The sequence below is a fragment of the Acanthaster planci genome, linkage group LG21, assembly GCF_054643075.1.
Source record: "Acanthaster planci isolate LZ-2023a linkage group LG21, COTS_SCS, whole genome shotgun sequence".
NCBI lineage: Eukaryota > Metazoa > Echinodermata > Asteroidea > Valvatida > Acanthasteridae > Acanthaster > Acanthaster planci.
In genome coordinates, this window is record NC_141797.1 from 2026731 (window position 1) to 2052383 (window position 25653).

The 25653-nt window shown below is 42.8% G+C and overlaps 1 protein-coding gene across 50 annotated transcripts in view; it reads right to left on the reverse strand.

Annotated features, from left to right (window-relative positions):
* The window catches only part of LOC110983131 (rho GTPase-activating protein 5-like), an 85920-nt gene that overhangs the window by 6186 nt on the left and 54081 nt on the right, over positions 1 to 25653 (reverse strand). For 13 of the 50 annotated variants that reach the window (XM_087131377.1, XM_087131372.1, XM_087131369.1 and 10 more), the window contains 13 exons: positions 25232 to 25336; positions 22353 to 22430; positions 20241 to 20321; positions 15921 to 15965; positions 15173 to 15303; positions 13327 to 13593; positions 7954 to 8074; positions 7388 to 7596; positions 5962 to 6060; positions 3611 to 3797; positions 2914 to 2991; positions 2279 to 2413; positions 990 to 1092 (listed from right to left, as the gene is read on the reverse strand). In XM_087131377.1, the coding sequence (XP_086987503.1) occupies positions 990 to 1092; positions 2279 to 2413; positions 2914 to 2991; positions 3611 to 3797; positions 5962 to 6060; positions 7388 to 7596; positions 7954 to 8074; positions 13327 to 13593; positions 15173 to 15303; positions 15921 to 15965; positions 20241 to 20321; positions 22353 to 22430; positions 25232 to 25336 (1639 nt within the window). The remainder of the gene's footprint in view (positions 1 to 989; positions 1093 to 2278; positions 2414 to 2913; positions 2992 to 3610; positions 3798 to 5961; positions 6061 to 7387; positions 7597 to 7953; positions 8075 to 13326; positions 13594 to 15172; positions 15304 to 15920; positions 15966 to 20240; positions 20322 to 22352; positions 22431 to 25231; positions 25337 to 25653) is intronic. The other 37 variants (XM_087131367.1, XM_087131366.1, XM_087131390.1 and 34 more) reach the window with 19 other exon arrangements.

Genomic DNA, 25653 nt, shown 5'->3' on the forward strand with positions numbered 1-25653 from the left:
TTGTCTGGACAACATTTTTAGTCATCATTGTGTTCAACTTGTAACAAATACTGTTTTCACTGTTAAAATATCAAGAAATTTAGAAGGCAGCAATGTAATTTAACTATCAGATGTGCTTTATTTCATGTAGCCTGGAGGAAAAATCTTCACGTCAAAGACAACAGTTATCCCACAGCAATCTTGTAGGAGACATTGGTATAACCAACGGGTCAGCTCCATGCAACTTTCAAGGTGCAAGTTATCTTGTCCTGAACTGTATGAGATATATTACGTGAAAATGAGCCCCACTGTCTGGTTCCCAGCGTACAGCGCAGGGTCGCTAACTCCACACTTGCCTACTGCAATGATGGCTAATCTTAGGGGGGGGTCATGCAGTCAGATAGTACTTCAGCATCTTTTTGATTGGACCCTATTGGCCTTCGAGCTAGACCAAGAGAGGGCCCTATGTCCTCAGCAACGAAGGCTCATTTGGTACTAACTGCGCATGGCTGGTTCACAAACGACTTGGAAACGCAAGCAAAGCAGTGGCACAGCTACCAACAAAATAAACACTGCCGACCAAAGCGGCTCTATTCAACCAATGAGCGGGTGCTTATGGTCGAGGTGGATACAGTGCGTAAGTTCACATCTACTGAGTGGTGCCACTGGATGACGATATTGACAAACAGGAATTGTCACCGACGAGGGGCTGGGTTAACTCATTTGGTAGAGTCCCGGTGCAATGATCTAGAGGTCGCAGGTTCAAATCCAACTCCCTTCCCTTTCTGTGTTTGTCTTCTTAACCCCTTCATGGCCGGATTATTTTGACCCCGACTGCTGGGCTGTGGTATGCCCTGAATGGAGGGCTTTGTCCAGCAGCAGGCCCCATTGAACCAGCAGCTGCATGGTGAATAGACTGTATGTGTGGTATGCACTAATGCTCACACAAAGGTGCGGTAGTAGCAGTCCTCCTTAGCGAAGGGGTTAATTATGGTAAAAAATGATATTACCTGGCAAAATGCTGCATGAGGAATCTAAGAATGGCTAGCCTGATGGGGGAAAGCTTGTTGAAGAATTCTGGCATCGCGTCGAGGAATTCCTCAGTACTTTTCCCTGCAGAGAGTCCAAAAAAAAAGAAAAAAAGAACACAATTGCTGGCAGTGCGTGTATGAGGGATCCCACAGAAATCTGAAAACCAACACGAACCCTCGCACCCACACAGCGTCTCTTTGCCTCAGAATACCAGACGGAGTGATGCATCAACAACAAAGAGCTAGATTGGGTCTTTCCAACGCATCCTCTTTCCACCATCCTCAGTGGTGGTGGCTCTGGCGACTTCCCACTTCTTTTCACAGAGCAGGCCACATATGTGTGCACGCTTTTTTGGATCCATCCTTGGAAAGAGCTGTTGCAGAGATGCCAACTTTTCAAAATGAAAAGTGTAATCCTTTTGCACTTCCAGTTTCGGTTTCCCGACCGACCCTAATTTTTTGGCGTGACCCAAAAAGTTTTCATAGGCAAATTAGAAAAAAAATTGAAAAAAAAAAAGTTTTAAAAAATGTTGTTGTCTTTTCTTTCAAAACAAACACCTGTCAACAACTTATTTACATGTAAAAACACTTGTATTTACCTGACTAACATAGTGCAAGTGTAAATTGTAATTAATTGTTCATTATATTTCCACATTTATTCTGGTAAGTTTTTATTTTAATCATTTTTGTGGCAATTTGTGGCAACTTTCGTCCCAGTCAATCTACTGACCCTATTTAATCGGTAGCAGAGCTATTTTTTCTTGGCCTAACTAATGTACTTCTCGGTGTTTGAAACCCACTTACATAATGCATTATTGCATGATGTGACAAGTACATGTACATGTACCATGCCAAAAGTGAGGCTTAAATCGACGTGTCAACATCAGCATTTTTTTCCCTCAAATAAACTGAAAGTCAAGACAATTAATTTGGGCAGTAAATTAAATTATTAACCATTCAAACTTGATCATTCCAACAGAAAATGGACTAAACCCAAAGGGCCTCTACAATTTGAACCAATGACATCATCAACACATATCCTTTCCCTTAATAACCATTACACAATGCAAGCCAGCTTGACCAAATTGTGTTTTGTTCTTTTGTGTCCACGAACCCACAAAATATGCAGAAGCTCGTAAGTAACACACGTGCCAACTGTACTCTGCTACTGGCAGGCTTCGACCATGGCCTTGCGCTTTAAAAGCCTTATTTCAGCGGTGGGGAATCGGATCGGTAAGCCCCCTAGAATCACTGAATTGTTCACCGACCTTTGAACATCTGAAGCAGCTCCGACTGCAGCCCGTGCGGTATGAGGGGATCGGGCAGGTTCTTGAAGAACGCCTTGACGGCAGACGCCACGGCGTGGCAGGATACCTCCATCGAGTAGATGGAAATATTCGGATCTGGCGGAAAGCAATAAAGCAAAACTGAGAAACTGCAACAATTTGATTAGGAATTTTACTCAGATGCTCCTTCTGTGGATGTTCTCGTTTGGGCTCGGTAAATCAGAAACGCAAAATCTTTTTTTATTTAGGCATTATGAATGGGGGAAATTAGACATTTAATAGGCAAAGTTTCATTTTTATCAAATCTTTTCCAAAACGAAACGAAAAAGAAAATGTTAGCCCTTCTCCCGTTACTTTTGAGGACAAGAACCCTGGAATTTTACTAGCTCTCTGGCAAAGACTACATGTATGAACCATAAGAAAATGTAGGTGCATTTTCAAAAGCCTTGAACTTTTCAAAAATTCATTAACTGGGCGGCTTTTTTTTTTTTAAGTTTTCATCTTTGTAAGGACTTTCGACACAGAAAGAAGAACATAATTTTTGTCTTCAGAGGACTGAAATCTGTGGGATTGCTTAGGGCTAGTTTGACCTCCAGCCCAGGGTCTTTTCGTCTTACCTTCCTTGAACTTTGTGGTGAGTAGATCACAGTCAGCTTGCTTTCCGGAGACGCGGTAAATACCTTCTTGTGTGAGTCCTGTACAGGGTCCCAACAAAGAAAGGAAAAAGATTACCATGATCCCTAACAGTTCCTTGATTGTACTTTAGACCCAATCGACAATCCAGGCCGCGACAACCGCCGTGCCTGAGCAAGAGCTCACAGGCTGTGAGAATCTGGGGGAAGTCGATGTGCCTGTGCATATAAAAATTGTGGAAATTTACAGACATGAAAATTGTCAACTGACTGTAATTAAATAGAAATGGAGCTACGGCTCCGTAAATGTTCCTAGAATATCTTGGCTTCCATTGGCATAAACAAGACCGTGATTGTTTTATGTCAACCACCCACAACTCAGACTGAGAGGCACCAGGGCTCAACCTACATGTTCAACCACTTGACACATCTCTTAGGGCAATTATGAACATGATGAAACAGGTGGCTTCGGCTTAGTCTTTGGCTTCACTGGTACCAGTCGGCATGGTCGGAGTCTCCTCAAATGGCTGAAACCAGCAAAGACTAAGCCTAAGCCACTTGTTTCGAACGAGTCCAACTTGGACACAGGGTCAAGTGTGTGTGAAAATGGCCTCACAGAAGAGCTTCAGTTGAGTATTTTGAAAGTGGCGTGGGGTTGGACTAGCGAGCTGCCGGAACCCACCTTCTTTATCGATGAACTCGATGCAGCGCTGGACAAACTTGGGCACGGGGTCGTCCTCACCCACGATATCCTCCAGGGCCTCACCCTTGGGCTTGGCGTCCAGGTACGGGGCATAGGCCGGCGCCTTCTTCTTGGCCTTCTTCTTAGACTGTTGCCGCTGCTGCTGGCGCTGCTGCTGCCGCTGCGCCTGTTTGGCGACAAAACGTGATCCGAGAAATGCGTAAGACAGATGAGCAAATACTGGGCCTCCTGCCAGCTGGCTCAAGGCACGAGAGCCAACATGCAAAAGTTGAACTGACATCATCTCAAGCGACTTTCCCTGCTACTACATGTATTTTCTGTTGCAGTCACGTTGAACGCTAAATCTTTGCAAGTCACTGCAAGGATTTACACTTCTCGCTCAACTCAAGCAAAAATGTCATCCTTACTTGGTTTCAATAGTTCATCCTCTTTCATGTTTTAAAGTATTGTAATCCTCACTTTCTGAAGGTTGTCAAAAAAAAAAGGCTGCACTATGTGCCAAATTCCAAGGTTTTCAAACACCATGCATGCAGATGACGTATCTTGCTAGCAGTACTATAGTTTGATTTTATAACACACCTCTTCCTATCCTGTTGGCTGAAATGGTCTGCAGGTTCGTTATATAAGCTACCGCATGAAGCTGTCAGCGTGAACAAGATGCACATCAAAGTATAGTGCTGATCAAGCAAGACTTGCGAAACCGTTGACTGGTTACAGCGCCCTCGATTATAAAAACCCTCAAAAGGTTTCTTTCCTTGTTTCATGTTTTGGACAGAGGTGTGTTACAAAAAACACGTGGACTGGCCAATTCGGTCGCCAGTGAAAGTGTATATCCCCCTCGGGGCAGCAAGTGACCAGAAGAGGGTCTTATTTCCCTCTGGAAGGATAATCCGACTTTGGTCAGTGACCCCCACGGCCAGTCCAAATGTGCATAGTGCAACATAAAGCAGCCATCACCCCACTACTGAACGACCTGCAATGTGGGCTACAGTGTCCCTACACCAGAGCAGAAGAACCAGTCTAGGCCGCCCATTCAACCATGCGGAAACAATATGACGATCAATATTTGCAGCGGTGACCGACAGGAAACCACTTGAGGGCAGAGACATATGTAACAATGCAGAGATACTTTGTGACATAGTAACACACAGGATGTTCATGCCCACATTTCCTTTGGCAAATTCTGTCAGTAGAGCTTGGTGATGCACACACATACACATTCCCTGTGCTTGAGTGATTCTCAAAGAGTTTTGTGCACACAGGGGCTAAGACTAGTCCACGCAAGTTGAGCGTGTGTGGAGCCAAAAGCAGCCGTGGGCCACGGCTGAGCCTTGTTGCAAATATCGCTTCCAAACACTGTTATCGAGTTTCAAGTACGCAACGATATGGAATGAAATATTGCACAAACCTTGAACACATGACCACGAATGGCTAGCACCTGTAAAGTCTAACTTTGCGAAGGACTACGGAACCATTCATTTCAAACAGGAAGAATTTTGGGCCAGAAGTAATACCATTCCTTGGATGAGTTTGTTGTGCGATAATACAAGTGGTTAAACCGTTGAGCGTTCTCCAAGTTTCTGGTGGTGGACTAGTACTTGTCTAGTTCCCTGATTGTTTTGTATGTATATATGACATCCCGAGAGTCTCTGGATGTGGACTGTTTGTGCTGAGCTTTGAATCGACTGCTGTATGTGGCCAGTCACAGTAAATATTGCTCTGTGGAAGAGCATGGAATTGTGACAAAATATGAGGTTGGGGGAGGAAAATTGAACACAAATAACGCTGGCATGTCTCTCGACAAACAATATTTGTGGTGCTTGACTAAATTTTTAAAAGTGGGCCTTTCTCAAAGGTTAAGTTTTTTCCAACCAAAAATCACACCATCTAGAAGTAGTTAAAACTGGATGCCTGGTGACCAGGAATATTGTGTTGGAATGAAAACTGGTCACGTGCGTTTTGAGCCATGTGCCAAGAAACCTCCGCGTCCGGCAGTTTGACGGCCCTGCAGCACTTCCATCCAAGTAAGGACGAGACTTGTCTGGTTCACACAGAGACACCGAGGGGCAAAAGGGAGCCACGGTTCTTTCGTTGACGCACATTACTCTGTAGTATCGCAGAGTAAAGTCAAAGTAAAGTCTTTACTGTGAGCGAGCAACAAACTGAAATACGGCGCAGTTTAGGTGGTGCCTAATTTTGATTAGTCGCAGAAACCCAACTCTGCAGCAGGAGGGAAAGGGGTGGGGGTGGGGTGTGGTGTGGTCTTGAGGGGGTGAAATGCTGATGCCGGTACTCAGCAGGGGTCAAACGGAGGGCCCAAATCGGTTTACCTTAACCCTCTTCTTATCGGCGGCCTGCTTTCGCTTTTCTTCCTTCTTGCGATTTTTCTCCTCCTCCCGAAGTTGCCGAGTTCGGACTTTGGGGTCGACCTGACAAAATCAACCAATCAAGGAAGACCAAAAGAAAAAAAAAAAAAAAGGACAGACGGGAAAAAAGAAACGGGGAAATAAAAGAGGGTTTGGGAGAGAACAAAACTTGCACAGAACAAAATGCGCTCTATTAAGTTAGTATCTTTTTAAAATTTCACATCACCTTGGCTGTGAATTCCTACAGAGCCATTTGTATACATCCATTTATGGTCCCAATCCAAACTTGGCCGTACCTCGTAGCTACTGAACTGCCTTCTTCCACAAAATATCTTCAGACTCCAAGCCAGCCCCTGCAATCTAAAGGCCGGTTCATACTTGGTGCGAAAGCGAACTCGAATGCGAAATGGTGACGTCAGATCATATATTCACATTGCAAATTCGTTAAAGTTTAACACACATTTCAACTTGGGCCTAATTTCGCCACGACTTTTTCGTGACATCAAATTTACTTCCTTTTCGCATCCGCCTGAAGTATGAACCGGCCTTAAGGTTGCAGTTCAGCTGTTAAGAATCGAGCCATTATCCCACACTAATTCTATGATTTTACTGTGCAATTCCGGGAAAATTATGAGTGGTCGTTGCAGCACATAAGCAAGCTGAAAGGTCTCCAGTTAAAAATTGGGTGCGGATAAACACAATCATTTGAGCACTGCAGATCGATGGTATCAAACTCAAACAACGCAACAGTACGAAAAAAAAATCCAATGCTAAACAGCTTTCAAAATTCATTTCAGCTCCTGTATTTGCCCGATACTATGCAACTTAATGCAACTGGAAAAGAGACTACAACAGTCACATTCCTTTCCAAACACTCTCCTTGGGATTAGCACTGATAATGGAATAAGTCTAGGCACCAGACATGATTTTGATCATATTCTCCCAATGCTCATATGATGCAAGATATGGGGCTGAGAGAGCCCCCCCGCCTTTGTGTTGGTCATTGTTTGATTGGAATCTCGGGAATTCTTGACAGACTTCTAGGGGGGATGTGTTAGGTTACAATAGTCTAGAGTGTGTATCGGGCAAGGTGTCCCAATGCTTGCCCAGTACCTGACTATGAAGTGTAGCAACAGGTGTTACTGTTTGATTCCCCAGAAACAAACAAGCTGTTGGGAGGCCAACATTTACCTGAAAATTCCCCTCGGTGCTACTTCTTCCTCACAAAAAAAGGAATTGAAAGCGGAAGTCAGAAAGGGAGTGTTCCAAAACGAAAATGACTGTGCAGAGTCTAACACCCTCCTTTACTGAAAACCACCACACAACCAACTAGATGCACACATACAGAAAACTCTCCCCTTTGCAGAGAGAATGGCATGATTCCGCTTACCCCTTCACTACCCGGCGAGAACACCACCTGGTCGTAGGTGCGGTCTTCCGTGTTCCCCTGGGGGAGGGGGCTGTTGTCGTTGAACTCGCCTGGGGGCACCAGGTCCCTGTTCTTGTTCTTCCTGCGGAAGCTGCCCCGCTTCTTCCGGTGGGCGTGGTCTCGGTCCGCCTCGGCGCTCCCTTTGCTGTCGCTATCGCTGCTCGTGTTTCCTGCACAGAGGACAACGATTTTTACCGCCGGTCAGTGCCAACCAAAAATTTGTCCTCGTCAACAGGTCTTGTTCCCAGCAGAAAAGATTTTGACTACCATGACAGATCTTTCAGAGAATTGTGAAAATCTCCTATACTTTTGTACACAGCAAGTGAGGGAAAAAAAGCTGAAATCCAAAACAAAAGAAACTGAAATCAGCTGAAAAGCTGAGAAATCTCACCCCTGATTTTTAGATCCGGTAGCCATGGCAATTAAAAAGGAAAAAGACCTCCCTCCCGTTGTCTACGTGTCCAGAAAGAGAAGGCAAAATAAGGCAGGGGGGTTCAAGGGTAAACACCCCTGAAAACGAACGCTACCTTTTGGCAGTTGCTTCTCAAACTCATTGACGACCTTGCCAAAATTGCTCTTATTGACGGTGGCGTAGACAGCTTCCTCATCCCCGTCGTCCGCAGCATGAACCCTGTGACCTCGTTGTCTCTGGTGTTAAAGGAAGAAGAAAACTTGACGTAAAGTCAAAATAAGACTGAGAGCAATTGATTTAGGTGCTCGAGCAAAGTCTAGCCCAGTGAGAGGTGCAGAACACAACAGATGGGTAAAAAACTCCACCTGGCTTCGGAGAGTTCTATTGAAAACCCGGTAAGTTCTGGATATCAATAGGTTATAGACAATCAATTTTTGCCTATTCAATTATCCTTTTCTAGGGCCTTTTACTGTGAAAAAGGGTGCATGGTCAGTCCCACTTTGCAATCAAGAAAGAACTATGGGTTCAGAAAATGTTCACGACTACGTCCAAATTTTTGTATCAAAAAGGTTTCCAGCATCAATTTCACACGCCAAGTTTAATAAAAGCTTTTTTTTTCTCCCTTAAGAAAACCTGTATCTGCATCACGCATGCAAAGCCCAACTGTAGTCTAAAGAACAAAATTTAAGCAATGATTACGTTCTTGTTTTTCTTAATACCTAGCGCCAATTTCAGGATGATGGTACAGCAAAAAAATTTATTCTCTTAGCAAGTTGGCATGCAAGGCAAAAGCCGGCCAAATCAATCTCAACTGTTTGACAATTTTGCTTCTTTCAGCTAACTGTTACTATGGTCATCATCAATCTCATCAAGAAAAAAAAAAAGCAACGGAAACTCTCTTACTTTTTTTCTGCTTGCAGCCACGTTTTTCACCCTTCTTTAAATAACAAAATGTGTCTTGGCTCATAATAGGAACTCACATCGGGTGCAAACAGGGTTTAACAATGGGCAAGTATGGGTGGAAAATATAGTTTTGACCACAGTCACACTTGAAAAAAGCTGGCCGAAATGTTACAAATGCTGTTGACAAAGGTCTCACAGCATGCTGATGGTGACATCTTGTACAGTAATTTTCATGTGAATGGTTCCCTCCTTACTGATAAATGAAATCGGCTGCTAATAACCGGCGGTGCGACCGTGGGTCTCATTCCAAACAGTTGACTATAAAACCCAAACTCTCCATTGTTCGGGCAGAGTGGTTAAAACAGTCATTGCCCATACTTGCCCAATGTTGTATTTAAAATTTTCCCCCTGAAGTGTCATAACAAAGCACTCTGGTAGTGATGGAGTACATTACATGCACTACTCCCTTTTTCTGCTCAGCAAAATTGTGAGCCAACCCAACAAAGGGTGCTTGAAGTTGTGAGAGAGACTTTTCGGTGAAACCTTCTTAGAAGATTTGCACAAAATATGTTATCAGGTACCCTTAAAACTTTTCACACCAATCTCTTCCCATCACGATGCCAAAGTGGGAGCTAACATCGAAACTGAGGGCCAAGTCTACATATTCATAGGGCTGGTTCATACTTCAGGAAAACCAAAAAACGAAGTGAATTTGACGTTGCAATTTCGCTGGTAGTGAAATCCACTCGAGCTGAAATGTGTTCACACTTGGCGAATTAGCGGTGCGGAATTTTAATCTGACCTTGCAAATTTGCATCCATTTTCACTTTCCCTCAAAGTATGAACCGGCCGTAATGCAAACCAGTGCAAATTATTGAAAGACCAAATGGCCTTGAGGATTTTTGAACTTTTTTGTTGGAGCAGGTCACATATAAGATTGACCTGACTGACCATGAAGAAAGCACCATTCCTTGAACCAAATTTAACCAAACTTGACCACTGAATGAGAACATTGTTTGCCGCCAAATTCTTCACTTGTTAATATACTGCAACAACTATCATCCAGCACAACTGCTTCGTAAACAGTTCAAAACCAATGAATTTTTGATCCAAATGGGAAGGTTGAGTTTGTCTTTAATATACACAAATCATAAACCACACCAAGGAAAATACTCTTAAAACTTCTCATGAAATCAGGGGTCCACTGGCCAGGCAATAATTCCAAAACCATCCCAAAGTTGAAGAATGAATACCAGTGTGTTAGTTGAGACCTCTTTACGACCATCACAAGACCATTTTATGACTAACCCAAGATCCAAGTCTGAATTCAAATCACATGCTATTTGAATGAACTGAACAAAACCATTCCACTGTCATTGCTCATCCTGCTTCGTATGACTGGCCTGTGACTAGTCGTGTCTAGTCTTGTGTCTATATAGTCTTGTGATTGGTCTCGAGACTGGTCTTGTGTCTGGTCTTGTGTCTAGTCTTGTGTCTAGTCTTGTGACTGGTCTTGTGTCTGGTCTTGTGTCTGGTCTTGTGTCTGGTCGTGTGTCTGGTACTGTGACAGGTCTTATGTCTGATTTTGTGACTGATCATGTGACTGGTCTTACGATGGTCTTGTGTCTGGCCTTGTGACTATTCTTGATTAGACAACACTGATGTAGACTCAGTGTGCTTGAACAAAATCTAAAAGACCACATCAAATGTACTTATAAAGACTATTTCTACAAAAAGACAAGAAACAAACGATGTAAAAACCACCACCAACAGTTCCAAGGGAAACACAGTTGACAAGGGGATTAAAATGAAGAGGTAAGGTCACTATTGTACCATACAGGGGAGTAACGTGAGGGCTGTCGCATGTGAGATTCTGTATTAAATGCTTGTCGTGTACTGGCTTTGGGTGTATTCGAATGACATCAAAATACCATGTGATCACACAATTTCCCAAACACTGGCAGCCGTTGCCGCTGCTAAGCATCTGGTCAGGGACCGTAAATTGTACAGTGCACGTTGTGAAGAACACAGTGAAGCTCATTATCACGAAAATAACTGAAATCTCTCACAAACATGATAAAGGGGACAATGGTCACCAACTGTGTCACATACGGTTGTCATTACCGACTTAATTCAGTACTGGGTGCTGGCCCCAGATTTTCCCAAAACACTGTGGTCATTTTATCAAAGCTACCTTATGAAGGTTCTCTGCTACTCTTAACACAAGTGCTCTGCGAAGTTCTCTGGCCCTGGGTTTGAATCCCACCAAAGCCAGCATGTGTATTCGGTTTTCAGCCCCTCATGATTTTGTGGTTCTGATCCAGAACACTCTTGGATTTTTCCTTGCCTTCTGCCTCTATGGCCTGGGTTCGAATCCCACCCAGGACAACACGTAAACAGGGTTTGCAGTCCTACACGACTCCATGGGTTCACCGAGAATACTCATCGGGGAGTTTTCTTCCCATCTGTAAAACTGTACTGAGTTTCTTCTGTCTCCTCTCTACAGGGTTTTCCAAGCTAAATGTACATGTACAGCGCCCCGAGCACTTCTGAGGAATCCTTGGTGTCATTCCCAGAAATGATGAAGAATCAAAGTATTAACACCAAAAGTGGATAAAAGACACCAACGTTGCAAGAGCTGCCACACGTAGGAGTCTCAAAGTCTATGCAACATGACTTATTGGTACACTGTTACAAATATCAGAATATTTGCCCCGAGCTGAAGTGCACCCCCAATCGGCAAAATAAAGACGGGTGATTACAAGCGGGTTCTTGCACGCGTTCTGCGTGTACGCAAAGACCATACAAGCCGGAATAAATTAGTTACGCGTACTCGGCGTGCTCCATGTCACGCGCGCATATACTCGCACCTCCTGGCATGCGTATGCGGTGAGTACCCAAAAAACGCCCTCTTTTGTTCTACTCGGAGCAGACAAGATATTCAACAAGAATCAGTCATTCATGTTCAAGCAAACTACGCGTACACCACACCTTTCTATTCACATTGAAATGTGCAGATGTAAATTCACTGCACACAAGGCGAGCAATAAACTAGTCTTGGAATAAAGGCTTGGCCTGTAGTAAAGGCCTTGGTAACGGATCTACAGTACACAGCATGGTTGGTTGCCATGGATCGACCAATCAGGACCAAAGATTCTGGTTTGATTCGAAAAATATTCAGTTACCCTATAGAGTACCAAAGCCCAACGTTACTTGGGACGGGAAGTGTAGAGCAAACATGGTTCGTGTGCTGGTTTTCACGCCTCTTACAACTCTGAGCGTGACTGATTTGCTTCAGTACTCTATACCATGGGTTGTCGGTAGGATTCACAAGTTCACTTTCTTAATTTTTTTTTTTACTTTTCAACAAACTGTGCAAACACCTGTTTTCAGATTAGTGGTTGAAAACTGTTGACAAACCACAAACTCACCATCGGATTTAAAAACACAACGAAAATCACTGCTAGAGACACCACCTTCCGAAGTCAAAGAAAATATTCTGTTTTTTTACACGTAAGGGACCGAATCGTTCAGTTTAATGGTTAGAAATGAGCACTGCTTGCCCATCACCAATGCAAAGCATCCGTTGCAAAATTAAAAAAAAAAAACTACGGCAGTTGCTGCAAAAGCCAACTCTCAGTAGGTTAGACCCATGAAAAAAAAGGAAGCATGAAATTGCTTGTAGTAGTAAACTAAAGCGTGATTGTTAATGGTTGCAGTGTTAGAACTAAAAGAGATTAGTAATGGCAACTAAGACGGTTAGTTTGCTTTTGTTTTCATGGTTGTGGAAATAAGCTGTGTTAGATGAGGGTCTGCCCACAATATTAACAAAAGGATGTTTGTATATCACTCAGACGATCACAGGCAACATGTCTTTTTTCCCTTTTACATCTTTGGATCGTCTGTCAACTTGTACTTTTCAGGAATTCTGATGCCATGTCTTGATTGCTTGCTCAGTTTTACCCACAATCCCTTGTGTGTCCATCATAACATTCTGTGATGTCAATCTTGGTTGATATCCCAGACACGTGCATCAATCCTAAAGTTCACAGAACACATGGCCAATCAGCCGTCTCAAAATTCCTCACATTTATTGACCAGATGCCAATGCCACATCACAATTTTGTTTACCGTTTCCAAAGTGCAGTTCCTAACTTTTTGGGTTTTGTTTCATTGGGTACGCAACTTGATTTTACAAGATTCAGTGGTGGTACTTTTGTTTTTAAACAATCAATTTTTTTTTGAGGCACTAAAATCTGGAAACTCAGCTGTGCAACAAATGTCTATCCTCTTATCTTGTTTTACGAAAATTAAAAAAGTAAAAGATTTAGTGCGAAACTGTTCAAGAAAGATACTGCCTTTCGGAAGCGTGGGAACCGATCCATCTTGTGCTCTTGTAAACGGGGGCACTTTTAAATAACACAAAATTACCAGCCTAAAACAATAATCACGTTGTAATTATGGGCATCCTTTTGTTAATAATGCATCCTTTTATAGTCAGGTAACTCTACAAGCCAGCACAACCCTTTTTCTTTGCTATTTCTTTCTTTTTTTTTTTTTCTTCCTTGTTTTGGCTGCAACCTACCATCCCTCTGGCATGAGCGTCCTGCGAGTTGCCATGTTCCCCAACACCAAAGGCGTGCTTTAGCGCCTCCACCGGGCTCGAGAACACCCCCTTTTCGGGCGTGGCCAAAGGCGCCCGGGGGGCGTGCCCGTGCCTGCCTGGGGCCGTCGTGGCGTTGGCGGTGAAGGGGAGGTGGTTAGGTCGGACCAATCCAGCTCCGCCCCCCAGGTGGGGGTCTCGCGGTTTGCTAAGTTTGTCGACAACTTGTTGGTAATGAGCCATGTTCAGCTTTAATACCGGGACAGAGCAGGAAGGAAGCAAACAGTTTTTCACAGAAATCAACTTTTTTGTTGGTTACACTTAAATAAAAACAAGAAAACAACAATAAAAACAAGAAAATAAAACTGCCCTTTTTAACACTGGACTTGCTACTGAATATTCTGTTGACCATTTTCATGACTATTGTGAGGCTTTTGCCATGGCCAACTCCTCTGCTTTGATGAATTAGTTCATGTGATGGACTATGTTCAAATGCGTGATGTGCACTCGATGTAGAAGAAATAAAAATGCTCTGTGCAGTCAGTTAAGTTTTTGTTTGTCTCTGCACTGAAGTTCAATATTCAGGGTCGTACTGTTGGCATTTATGAAGGACAGCAGCTTTTGAACTGTCACGCGAGTTTCATGACTTCTCTCAGAATCTCTCAAATAAAACTGAAGTTTCTCTGGAACAACGTGATGATAAAAGTTTGGGGGCCCGAGGTAAGTCGTATCAATCTGATTCTCTCCAGTAAACAAGAACATGTTTTTCACTCTTCCATTTTACAAAAAATCCGGAAAAACAGAAGAAATGGAACGCAAAATACTAAGGAGATATCGCAAACAAATGAAGAATATATGTCTACACCAGGCATGTTTATGAGAGCTTAAATACAACAAGCACATTTTCCTCAAACTTTCCCGAGCCAAGTAAACCAAATTAGTAGAACTGAAAAACAAACGCAGAGTAAATAATAAACCGGTTACTTGGACGGCCTCCACCTACATGTAGCAAGCCCGGTTAGTCAAACCATGAGCCACGCTTGAACTTGGATAACATAAACCGTTCACAGCTAGTTTACACAGACCCGTTTCCTTCATTCCAAAAACACCAAAACCTCAGTCCTTAAAAAATCTAGTGAACACGGAAAGGTTACTGAAAAGAAAAGGATGGTCCCATCTTTGAGTACGATGCATTGATACAGAACTTCAGAGTGTACAATCACAAATGTAGAATTTTCCTGAATTCTATGGAAAGCCCCAAGAATATTTCGGCCCATGTGATCTACAAAAGATGGAAACTATTTTGCCAGCTGTTTTTTAAAATAAAAAATACTATTGGTCTTCCCGCCGTAAAGGTGCTTCAAAATGAACAAATAGCAAGCCTTTTTTAAGGATTAATTTTGGAAATCAAATTCACTGGTAAGTTTAAGATTATGGCAATCAAGGACAATTAGGTATAGAAGACCAAACGTTGACTTTGCTATTTTTTTTTCAACGGTGCCTAAGTTCAGTATGTGAAGACAAGAATATCTGTCGTGAGAGCACCACACTTTCACTTTTTCTCTCACGATGAAGGAGTCCTACATGGTTCTAAATGCCATGGACAGTATATTAGATGCTATTTGTCAACTATCAAATTTGAAAATGCTCAACTTTTGAGTCAAAAATAGTTGACAGGCTTTGGAATATAATGTTTTGGCGATGACACCGTGCTTGCTTCCCTCCCCTTGACTGACAAACCACCAGTGAACTCTTCTGGCGCTTTTATTCTTTACCGGCATTAGTAAGAGCGTATAGCGTGTTTGGAGTGACACCGAGGCCAACTTACCGGTTTGGGTGGGACGGCCGGTTTGGGGCGGGCCGTGGGCATGCCCTCTGCTGAATCGTAGATGGGGTTGCGGACCATATGGTCACCTGAGTGGACATCAAAGAGTTGTGTGGAAGCATAGTGAGCAGAACCTTGGGTTGAGAAAGGACAAAGTTCAAAACCATAACAGCCAGAGGCCCGGGGATAGTGTACAACATAAAAAGACAGTATAGTTCTTAAGAATACAGGTGCAGTAGGTTACACACTGGCGCTCCTCTCTAATTTCCTGAAATGAATAACAAAAAAGGGCAGATCGGGGGGGGGGGCTTAACGGGGCTTGGCCTTTTCCAAAGCTAATGAAAGGCAGTTTTGTTTTGGTCAAATCTCCTCTTTCTTCCTTCCTCAATCTTGTAAAAAGGACCAAGATGTAGCCTGGACCCTCGGAAAGCCTCAAAGGCCATGATTTCCAAAATGTGGGCCCTAATAAATAATTTGGCCTCCCCCCAAAGAGGTTTGGTACTGCATCTGCCCTTGCTGAGCGTATTTCTTTTCATCGAACGGGATGGCAAGCACTTCGCAGGTCACGCTGCCCATTTATATTCAGAAAAGGAGAGAGGCACATGAGATAAAACAACCTGCCCAAGGACACAACATACGTCCAGTAGCTGGATGAATGAGAGAAACACACGTTATAAATCCTTTCATGTTATTGTGATTTCAATCATAGGCACAACCGTTTGCATTGCCACGGCCTCCACAAACTTCTTACCATTCCGCGGCCCACTTGTGTCATAAATGATGTTATCCATCATTCCTGTAAAGAAGAAACCAGAAACCGATTTATATTCCATTGTCTGAGGGGAAAGAAGGAGGAAAATGAAAATGACCGACAGAGGAGAATTGCCGATACTGTGACCACAACACGCCAACCAAGCCAGATTATCCAATGGGCACAGTAGGCAACAAACCTCAGGCCTTCAAAAAGTTCAGGGGCCTTGGAGAAAGTTTGAGTGTTGTCAAAATCACTGCAAGTACACCACTAGCACAGAAATCCATGCCTACATGTACTCAAGAAACCTTTCAGTGTCTCTGTATTTTCGATAATCAGGAAACAAGCAGGGACAGGATCTTGTCTAGAGCCGGAAATAAGATCAGAAAAGCCTGAATGCACCTTGCTAACTGGATCTACATTTTCTGGCCTGAAAACAAGGCTATTGTTTGGGAACTAGTATCCTGGCTTCATACTAGGTGCAAGGCCCGGTCACAAGCAAGCATTATGATAAAGGCCTATGGAACCCTGGTGCCTCGGGCCCATGGAACTCTTAATCTGGCCTCGATGGCGAGAAAATCAACCAATACAAATCAAATGCAGTGGTTTTATTTTGCTTCCTGGTTAACCAATCCGGCGATGAACATGCAGGAGCGTCCATCCCTACAAATTAAAACCTACGGCTGTAAGACGCCAATACCATTTCTCGACAAATCAATGCTACGTAGGCTGCTCAATGGAGAGGCTTTGAGAACAAAATCAAAACTTAATACAGGCTGCATAAGCTAGCAATTTGACACACGAAACTACTGCAGTGGGAGAATTATCCAGAGTTGCTAAAAAACACCTAATTGCCGAGCACACAATGGTACGTGTAATTGTTTTAATAAGGCCACACTTCAGTTACTTTTAGGATTAAGTGACACTGTCAGTTTTCAGCCCAAATGGGAAAAAAAAACAAGTCAAAAAAAATGATTACTCCACAAGCATGTTGGGGAAAAAATTGAAACAATGAAATGAACAGTTTGCATCCTTTTTCCCTTAGTTTCAGCTACTTGGAGGTGTCGCTAGCATTCAATTAGTCTCCCTGTTTTACCAAACTACCGAGCTGGGGTGAGATCGGACACAAAATGAAATATCCAGAAAATAATCTCCGGAGGTCTAGGGGGCCGAACAGCGGTGTGGGGCCAAACGGTATACACTTGGCATATGGCACACCCCTTGTCTCCCATATGAACACCTTTATAATACGGACGATTCACGAAAGTGCACCTCCGAGAGTTTGCAACACGTTGGCCAATCACAATGTGCGAAATCTGTCGACCCAATACACGCACTTGGAAAGGATTGACAGATTTCGTGTGCTGTGATTGGCCAATGCAATGCAAACTCATGGAGGCCCACTGCTGTGAATCGCCCGTAGAAAGATTTTAAAAAACAGAAAGACTGTTTGAAAAGCAATGACATCAGGAAAATCTTGATTAAAAAAAATCTCAAAATCACGAAAACAAAAAACAGGCGAATTTCACCCCTGACTGAGAGTACCATTGACCTCAATTTGGATGTGAACTTTGTTTAATTTTTGATTCAGTCCTCCAACACTGCCAAGTTCCTTTTTCGTTTTGTTACATAATCCGCCAAGTAAGAAAAATGTGGCTTATTAACAAACTTAACAGCCGCAGTTTAACGAAAACTATGAATCTGGCTCAATTTTCGACCAACAAAGAAATTGGCTAAGACAATATCTACAGCATTACGACTCCATAAAGTTGCATTCCGATGAAAAAATAAACTTAACAAGCAGTACATGTATAGAAACAAAAAGACTACATTACAGCATTTCTACGGAGACAAAAAATACGTTTTTCGCTTCAAGGGGATGATTTCATCCATTACGAGGTTTAGCTGCGGGTGAAAATATTCCGACCCTATCTGAGAGAAACGAGGAAGAAAGACCAAGTTTGACAAGCAACCATTTCAGAGCCACTGGCCAAATTGCCCGGCAACCCGTGCCTGAAATGTGTTCTGGGTACCAGGCAAAATGAATTATTCGCAAATGGTCAACATCAAACTTGGCCCGAGGTGTTTCAGTCAGATTTGGATAATCTCATTTCATACTTCGATGAAAGCATCAAATTAAAAGACCAACGGTCCAATATTAAAGACATTCCTCCCCCTTCAACCTATGACCACACCCCTGATTTTCTCCTCTCACCTCACTTCAAATATCAATAAAAATCAATGACAGAGTTTAAAAAATAAAAGGCCATCAATAAAATACAGAAAGCTGAAATGGTTTCCATTTTTTCCCCACAAACTGAGCTCTTTTCCTTGAATCTGTGGCTCGAGTGAAGCAACTACATGTACAAGTACTCTGTCAAAAGAAAGCAGCGTTAGTACACGGCAGACTGGCCTTTAAAATGTAAAAGCCAATATGAAATGAAAAACTGCATGTGTGCGTGGGACTGTTTCCCTCCTGTTAAAAAAAAATGAATGAGTTAGCAAACATGAATATTGAGTCGTCGCTGTTCTTCGCATCTGTTCAAGTACACTGATCTTATATTCATTTTCATTGTTGGTGCATCCTATAGGATTAGAGGTTGTCATTCCTAATTGTGAATAGCCAAATGTTGGAGTGGTGACAAATTTTGGGGGCTTGTCCAGGAATTGAAAATGTATGTTCATGAATTTCAAGTAGAGATCCAATGTAAACTGGACAGCAAAAGAAACTCGCCACTTCTGTCAAAGGCCACACATAAAAATTCACTCCATAGAAATAAAAAAATTTTGTACACAGGTATGCTGCAATACCCCTTACTAATCACATGCCCAAAAGCAAGTGATTATCTTTATAACAAAGAAGAAATTGACATGCACAGCAATTTGGTTACTGAATCAAAAGTCACAGAATGTAACAGAATGAGCCTTAAGTTTTGCGCAGAAATCAACGTCACAGGACAAAATAAAGAAGTCACAATCATTACTTTTCAATAACGTGTGTGCATAGTCTGTAAGGATGGCATCCCTATACAGAAACCACTCATGCGCACCATTTTGACAAAACAGCTGTTCACTTTGTCATTGGTTGTTTAAAATGTTTTCCATTCATGGGTCATTTTAGCTTGGTGGAGAGTGCTTTTGTGAGTGACGTTTAATTCAGTAACCAAGTTCCTGTGCATGTCAATTTCTTCTTTGTTATAAAGATAATCACTTGCTTTTGGGCATGTGATTAGTAAGGGGTATTTGCAGCATACCTGTGTACAAACATTTTTTATTTCTATGGAGTGATTTTTTTTATGTGTGGCCTTTGACAGAAGTGGCAAGTTTCCTTTGCTGTCCAGTGTACATGTAATATTCAACGTGCGGCACAGCATGACAGAAATTTTCGGCACAAAAACATATCAAAGCAAATGCTAAAACACAAACCAAACAAAAACCAAGAAAGTAAAACAAAATTTAAAAAAAACAACAAAAAATAAACAATGACCCAACCACAAAAACAGCACAATGTCTAAATCCTTTTAACCTATTTCCAGCATCAATGAAAAATGGTAGCAAACCCACCCTGAAGTATCCTTACACCCCAGGATATCTAATGCTTGCATGGACAGCCAAACGCTCAAACAATGAAAAAAAAAAGTCCAAAACTAACAGCATAAAAAAGACAAACCATGAAACTGAACACAAATTTGAAATGGAGCTAGAGTCAATAGACCAGCAGCTTCTGCTGAGGGGAGAACCAAACTGGAAGAGAGACCACTATTTGCATTGCTGACATCTTTGGTCAGACACCTTGAAGCACGGTCTTGAAGTGTACAGGTTTAACACAGCATCAGTCTAATTTGCAGCCTTGGCAACACTCCAAGTTTGATGGAATTATGAAAAAAGTAATCAACAAACCAAACAAAGCAGTTTATGAGCATGACAGATGACAAAAAACTAGAAAAGGCTTTCGCTTGTGACCACCGGTTTCAGCGAATACCGCTGGTACAGACTGATACACTATAACAAGTTTTCAGAACAGCACGCAAGGGATTGTGGGTAACTTGGCCAGCACGACATCGAAGAGACGATCTCTTCAGTTAGGAAAATTTTTCCCCATGCACATTGGGTCAATAAACAGATGCGCAATCCTCACAAAAACAAGTTGTGGAAGAGCAGCTTGCATTAGATTAATTTATGCATTTCTGCCGACCAATCAGGGCTAACCATTTGCCCTTATACCATGCTCCCCTGCAACAAGGACCAATGAGGGTGCTCAAATAATCAGCCTGCACCAACGGTTGGTGGGCACCAGGTACAAGCCAAACCGAGATCCACCTTGCTCGTCCTCAGCCTCTGAGCTGCGCGTGGACGAGGAACGGCTCAGGCTGCGGCTCAGGCTACGATGCTTACGCCTCCCTGTTAGGAAGAAACATTGGAATTCAATCATCAATAACCAGGTCATTCATGAACACCGCAGGGCATATTTTGCAGGTTCCTTCAGGCAAGTGCGTACCCACGAGCTGAAAAAGAAGATAACAATTTAGCATCTTGAAGAGCCTGTAACAATCAAAATCAAAGCGATGAAAATTAAAGCACTAAAGCTTCGTCCTTTGGAGTTAATCTTCTACAGCCTTTATTCTGCGCACTCTGTGTTAGTTTGAAAAGGTTAACAGCATGACTTTTCTATCATGCATACTTGGCTGCTTTCAAACCATGTGTCACTGCCCGAGTATTGAGGTGAAAGGAGTGGTTTTTATCTGATTTGTTTCAGGAGTCTGTGACTTGCAAGCAGATGACAGGCGATTCATTTGCAATGGGCATGCTGCAGCACCTCTGTCATGGAGAAGATCTCGATCTAGCTTCAACTATTGAAACAAAATGAATACAACTAAAGACATGGCTTTCAACATGTTGACTGCACACGAGTACACTCGTAGTAACAGGTGTCCTGGATTCTGCCAGAGTATACTCATAGGAAATAAGAGACCTTTGGATAGTAAACGGGCATCACCGAGGACACAAAAGTACGCTGCAGGCATGGGGGGGCATGCATCTATAGAATGCTCATGTTCAAACAGACACCTAAAACTATTTGGTGCACATGCATGCAACTCTTGGCAAACGGGAACGCCCCGTGAAATTATGCGCAACAGTCAACATGTCAAAGCGAGTCATGGAGTATCTTGAATACTTGTGAGTCATAGACAAATGTCAAGTTCACTGGAAGGACAGTGGCACTGTGAAACACAAATGAAAGGGATGTCATTAAGGGTACACATATTGTGATGTACATGTATCAGCATGCGCCTGTTACCATCGAGTTTAAACTGCCAAACCACAATTTCAAAACAGAATTCCATCTGTGAAATAAAATTTCATGCAAACTTCAGGACAAGATTGTTTTCTTTACAATGCCACAGAATTTATCAAAATGCCTCTACAGAGTGAAAAGTGCGCACAACTGCCACATTGTTGAACTTTCAGCTCTACCCATAACATAACATAACATAAGGAAATTGGTTAGAGTTACAATATAATCTTTTTAATAAAGCAAGGTTGACATAGAGATCTTTCATGTGTTTCTCTGAGGTAACAGATTTTTGAGGAGTCAGGCGGGCAGAGTGGTACTACCCTCACCCCAACGTACATGTACCTCCGTGGCCCATGTCCAAATCCCACCCAGGCCAACAAGTGTCCTCTATTTTCAGGCCTACCTTTTACGCTATTCATTTCCCAACACTTTCATTTCAGATTTTCCTGAGCCCACTTAAAAAATGCAAATTTCTTCTTTTTCTCTGTCTGTAAGGTTATAACCGAGTCCTCCAGGCTAACAAGCGGGTGCAATTTTCAGCAGGAAAAAATTATTATAAAACAAACAGTTTTCTTCAGCGACTACTCCACGATCGTGCAAATCCTGCCGGGCAAAAACAGAATTCAAACCTATACCATACAACTACACACACCTGTTTCAGCCAAATATAACACGTGTCTTCATCACCGCAAAGAAAAATGCATGTAAGTACTACACCCTGCTCCTATAAAACCCTTCACGTGGTGAACTTTGTCATTTTAGTACATACCAACTTCAAATTAATCTGGACACTGCCCTGTTTTCTAAACCGTTTAATTTGTGATTCCAGACAATCTAGATTCATGTTGTAGACAACATAGAATCATAAGTGGAATCTATCTGAAGACAAGAGCATCTCCATTACAATTGGAAATTTATACGCACCCAAATGACAAAGCTCATCATGTGAAGGGTTTTTGCAGACCGCATAACACGTTGGCTAATGCAGTCATTGGGAACAGCTTTCCACAAACAAAAACACTTTCACAGCCGTAGTGGCATATACATACGAGGGAACAGGTCATGGGTGCTTTCTTTGAGAACTATTCAGCAATGCAGGGTTTTGTTAGAGCTTTTTTTTTCCTTTTAGATTCTACCTTCTTCTGATGATGCACGACTGGGGTCTTCCTGCGATCTACGCTTGACCTCTGTTTTGCAACGACGACGAAAAGAATCTGAGAAATCCAACGGTTTAGTGAAGCGGGTTAGTAGAACAAGTTCACCTGGGGGCGATCCCATTGCAGGTCAAAGGTCAAAGAGCTGCTAAAGCAGAACGTGATGATGTTAAGCAGAACCGTTTGCTAATTGTTGTGTCCAAGCTCGGACTTTGGAAATTGACGCCAACACTTAAATGGACTGAAACCGTTACCAAAGTGTTGCTATTGGCATATTTCTACAAATATACACATCTACAGCCTAGACCAAACATTTTATAACTAACTGTCAGCGGTTTTCTTCAACTGTGCAGATTATTCCACACTGTCAACATCTCACAGATAACCATGCACGAGGCACGTCAGACGGTACAATTAGCATATGCAATCGTGGAACAGGACTCATTCAAATGTATTTGCCCAACGTACTGCACTTGATACCGCTCAATATTTTAAACTCGGTTATTTTGTGTGTCACTCAAGGCATTTCACACAAAAAAAGTTCTGCATCATCCTGTTTAGCAGCCCTTTAAGCTGACCTCGAACCAAAGCAGAGCTAAATGGGCTTTGAGCACAGATCTAAACTGCAGTGAGTGGTCAAAAATGTGCATAGGTTGCTGTCGCCAAAGGGCACCCGAATGGCACTTTTGGAGAGTGCACTCGCTTGGGGAGGGCAGGGGTGCTTTCTCCGTGCGTCAAAATGGCCCAGTATCGAAATGAAAATTGGCAGTGCCATGTTTTAAATTACTCAGGCAAATGCATGCATGTGATGATGATCTACATGTACATGTACTTGGCTCTGATGGGATCGAAAAGCGCCCTCTGCCATCTATGCACAAAGCCCATGCCCACGGCAACGGCAAAAAGGTGTAAGAATACAACTCCATGGAACGTGGAACATAGAAAACGGGCGGCACTTTCTTCACGTTTTGGAAAGTTCTTCAACCGGCATGACTCAGGACTCGGACTGGAACTGCATGACTCAAGGCTCAGACTCAAGAGTCTGGCGACTCAAGTAGTTTGTAAACATGCAGCATCTACCCTGTGTGAGTGAACAAGGGTCACGAATTTTTGAACATCCATTTTTCGCTTGTGTACAAAACACACTTTCCTCTGACCACTAACCTGACCCAAAAGCGGTGCAAGAACTGTTAAAAAAAAAATTCAAGTTCACGAGAGCTTAAACAAACTGCCCTTGTAAAGTTCACACAAACGTTTCTGTCAACCTTCTGGCTGTACAAAAGAATTCATCAGTATCCAAAAATCCATGGAGTTGCTCCAAATGGCATTTTGCCAGGAAATATCACCGCAACATCTTTCTCTGATTTGCATGTTTCTACAGTTTCACACCATGACGACGGAAGGGTCAACACCTGGATGAAAGCTTTCTCATCACCACAGCACAGCAGGTCATGGAGGTGAATGATGAAGCTTGCAGACCACGCTTCCCATAAACATGGGTCACCAATGTTGCAAATGCAACAAATCAGGAATGATAGAAATGGAAACCCCTAAAATCCCCAAAAACGAAAGGAAAAAATGGATGTATTGAAGTCAAAGCACACATGGTCCTTCTGAATCACCAATGAAGGAAAGGCTGTGTAAGTAAGCTACGTGTACAAGTCTGTCAATGCGGTGAATACTCCACACCCATGTCGTGGCTTCGCCGTTCTTCCAATCTATAATCTGCTGCTAAAAATGCATGGCCAAAGTTGTAGATTAAGGTGCAGAAAACTTACAGTCAGGTCGCAATATTAACAAGCTAGAAGAAATGAACAGCATGCAACTGCCGGTGATCACTGATTTGTGGCAATGAATGAACTAACGTACATCATGGGTTTATAAAGCATGACGAACGCAAACGTGAGCTGGTGTTCCCATGGTCTACACATTACTGTAATACAGAGCCTGTTCGTTTCACGCGGATCCTGATCACAATCAGCAATCCGAAGTTGCTCCACTTACACCAGATCCCAATGGATGGTGATGGATGGAACGAACTGTCTCTGAAACAAACAGGCCCACAGAAACAAAAAGTGAACCACTAGTCGAGCTGATTTAAGAATGAAACCAAAAACTGACCACTGGGAAATGAAGCCCCTTTTGTGTTGAGTTTGTCAAGTTGCTGTTGAAGATGATCAATGAAGTTCCGAAAGGAAACAAACCAACAAAATACAACAAAAACAAACAAACAAAACCAATGGTATCCACAAGCCTGTATACATGTACATGGAGGTGTGATAGAAATTACTGTTTAATGTGTTTTACATGTTCCCCACAAAACTGTCATCAACCATCACTGTATGCCGACACATTCTCTGGAGTTAAGTGGTCAAAAAGTTGTGGGAAAAAAGCCATTCAGCCTGAAAAAAATCTCACATAAATTCATGACTCACTACAAGTTAAGAAATTTCTTGTGACTATGGAATAGAAGAACTATTTACCGTGGGATAGAGCATCTATTTCTCTGGTGCAGCCATGCCACGTGTAGCAACAAACAATTCAGTGACATGTGACCAAAAGAAACCCACCAATCAGATGAATCAGATGACTTTGTCATATTCCATCCAGACTCAGGCTGCATCAAAATCAAACGGCTTTGGCTAGGGCTAACACACACCTCCATTGGCACGCGTGTCATTCCAAGTCAAAGCCATAACATTTCAACACAGCCACAGTGTGGGATTTGGCCAGGTTTGTGAGAATAGCTGTCATACGTTTTACTGATGAATGGTGACTAGTGTGAAGAAATGCATATGTGCCACACAGCAAGCCAAGATGATTTTGAAGAAAAGGCAGAGCGTGTGAGTGTCTGTCTGTACCTTCGCCTGTATCTTTAGAGCCTTGAGACTGGGCGCTATTCCGCCGCCTCGGAGCCACTTCAGGTTTCTGCTTGGGCGGCTTCTGGACTACACCATAAACGGGCTCTGCAGGGAGGATTCAAGGGTGGCGGAGGTGGTTAGAGGAAGGGGTGGCTTGTTGGAAGGGGGTGGGGTGGTTTTTTGTGGGTTCTGCAAATAAGTTTCATGGGGGACTGCAGGGTACAGGGGGGAAGGAAAGTGGTTACACAAAAGGGGGGCATGGGAAAGGAGGTGGATTTTGGACTGTACCAAAAACAGGCTTTGTAGGGGATTGAAGGGTAGGGGAAGTGGTTAGACGACGGGCTGGCTTGGGGAAGGGGGTGGATTTTGGACTGTACCAAAAACAGGCTTTGTAGGGGATTGAAGGGTAGGGGAAGTGGTTA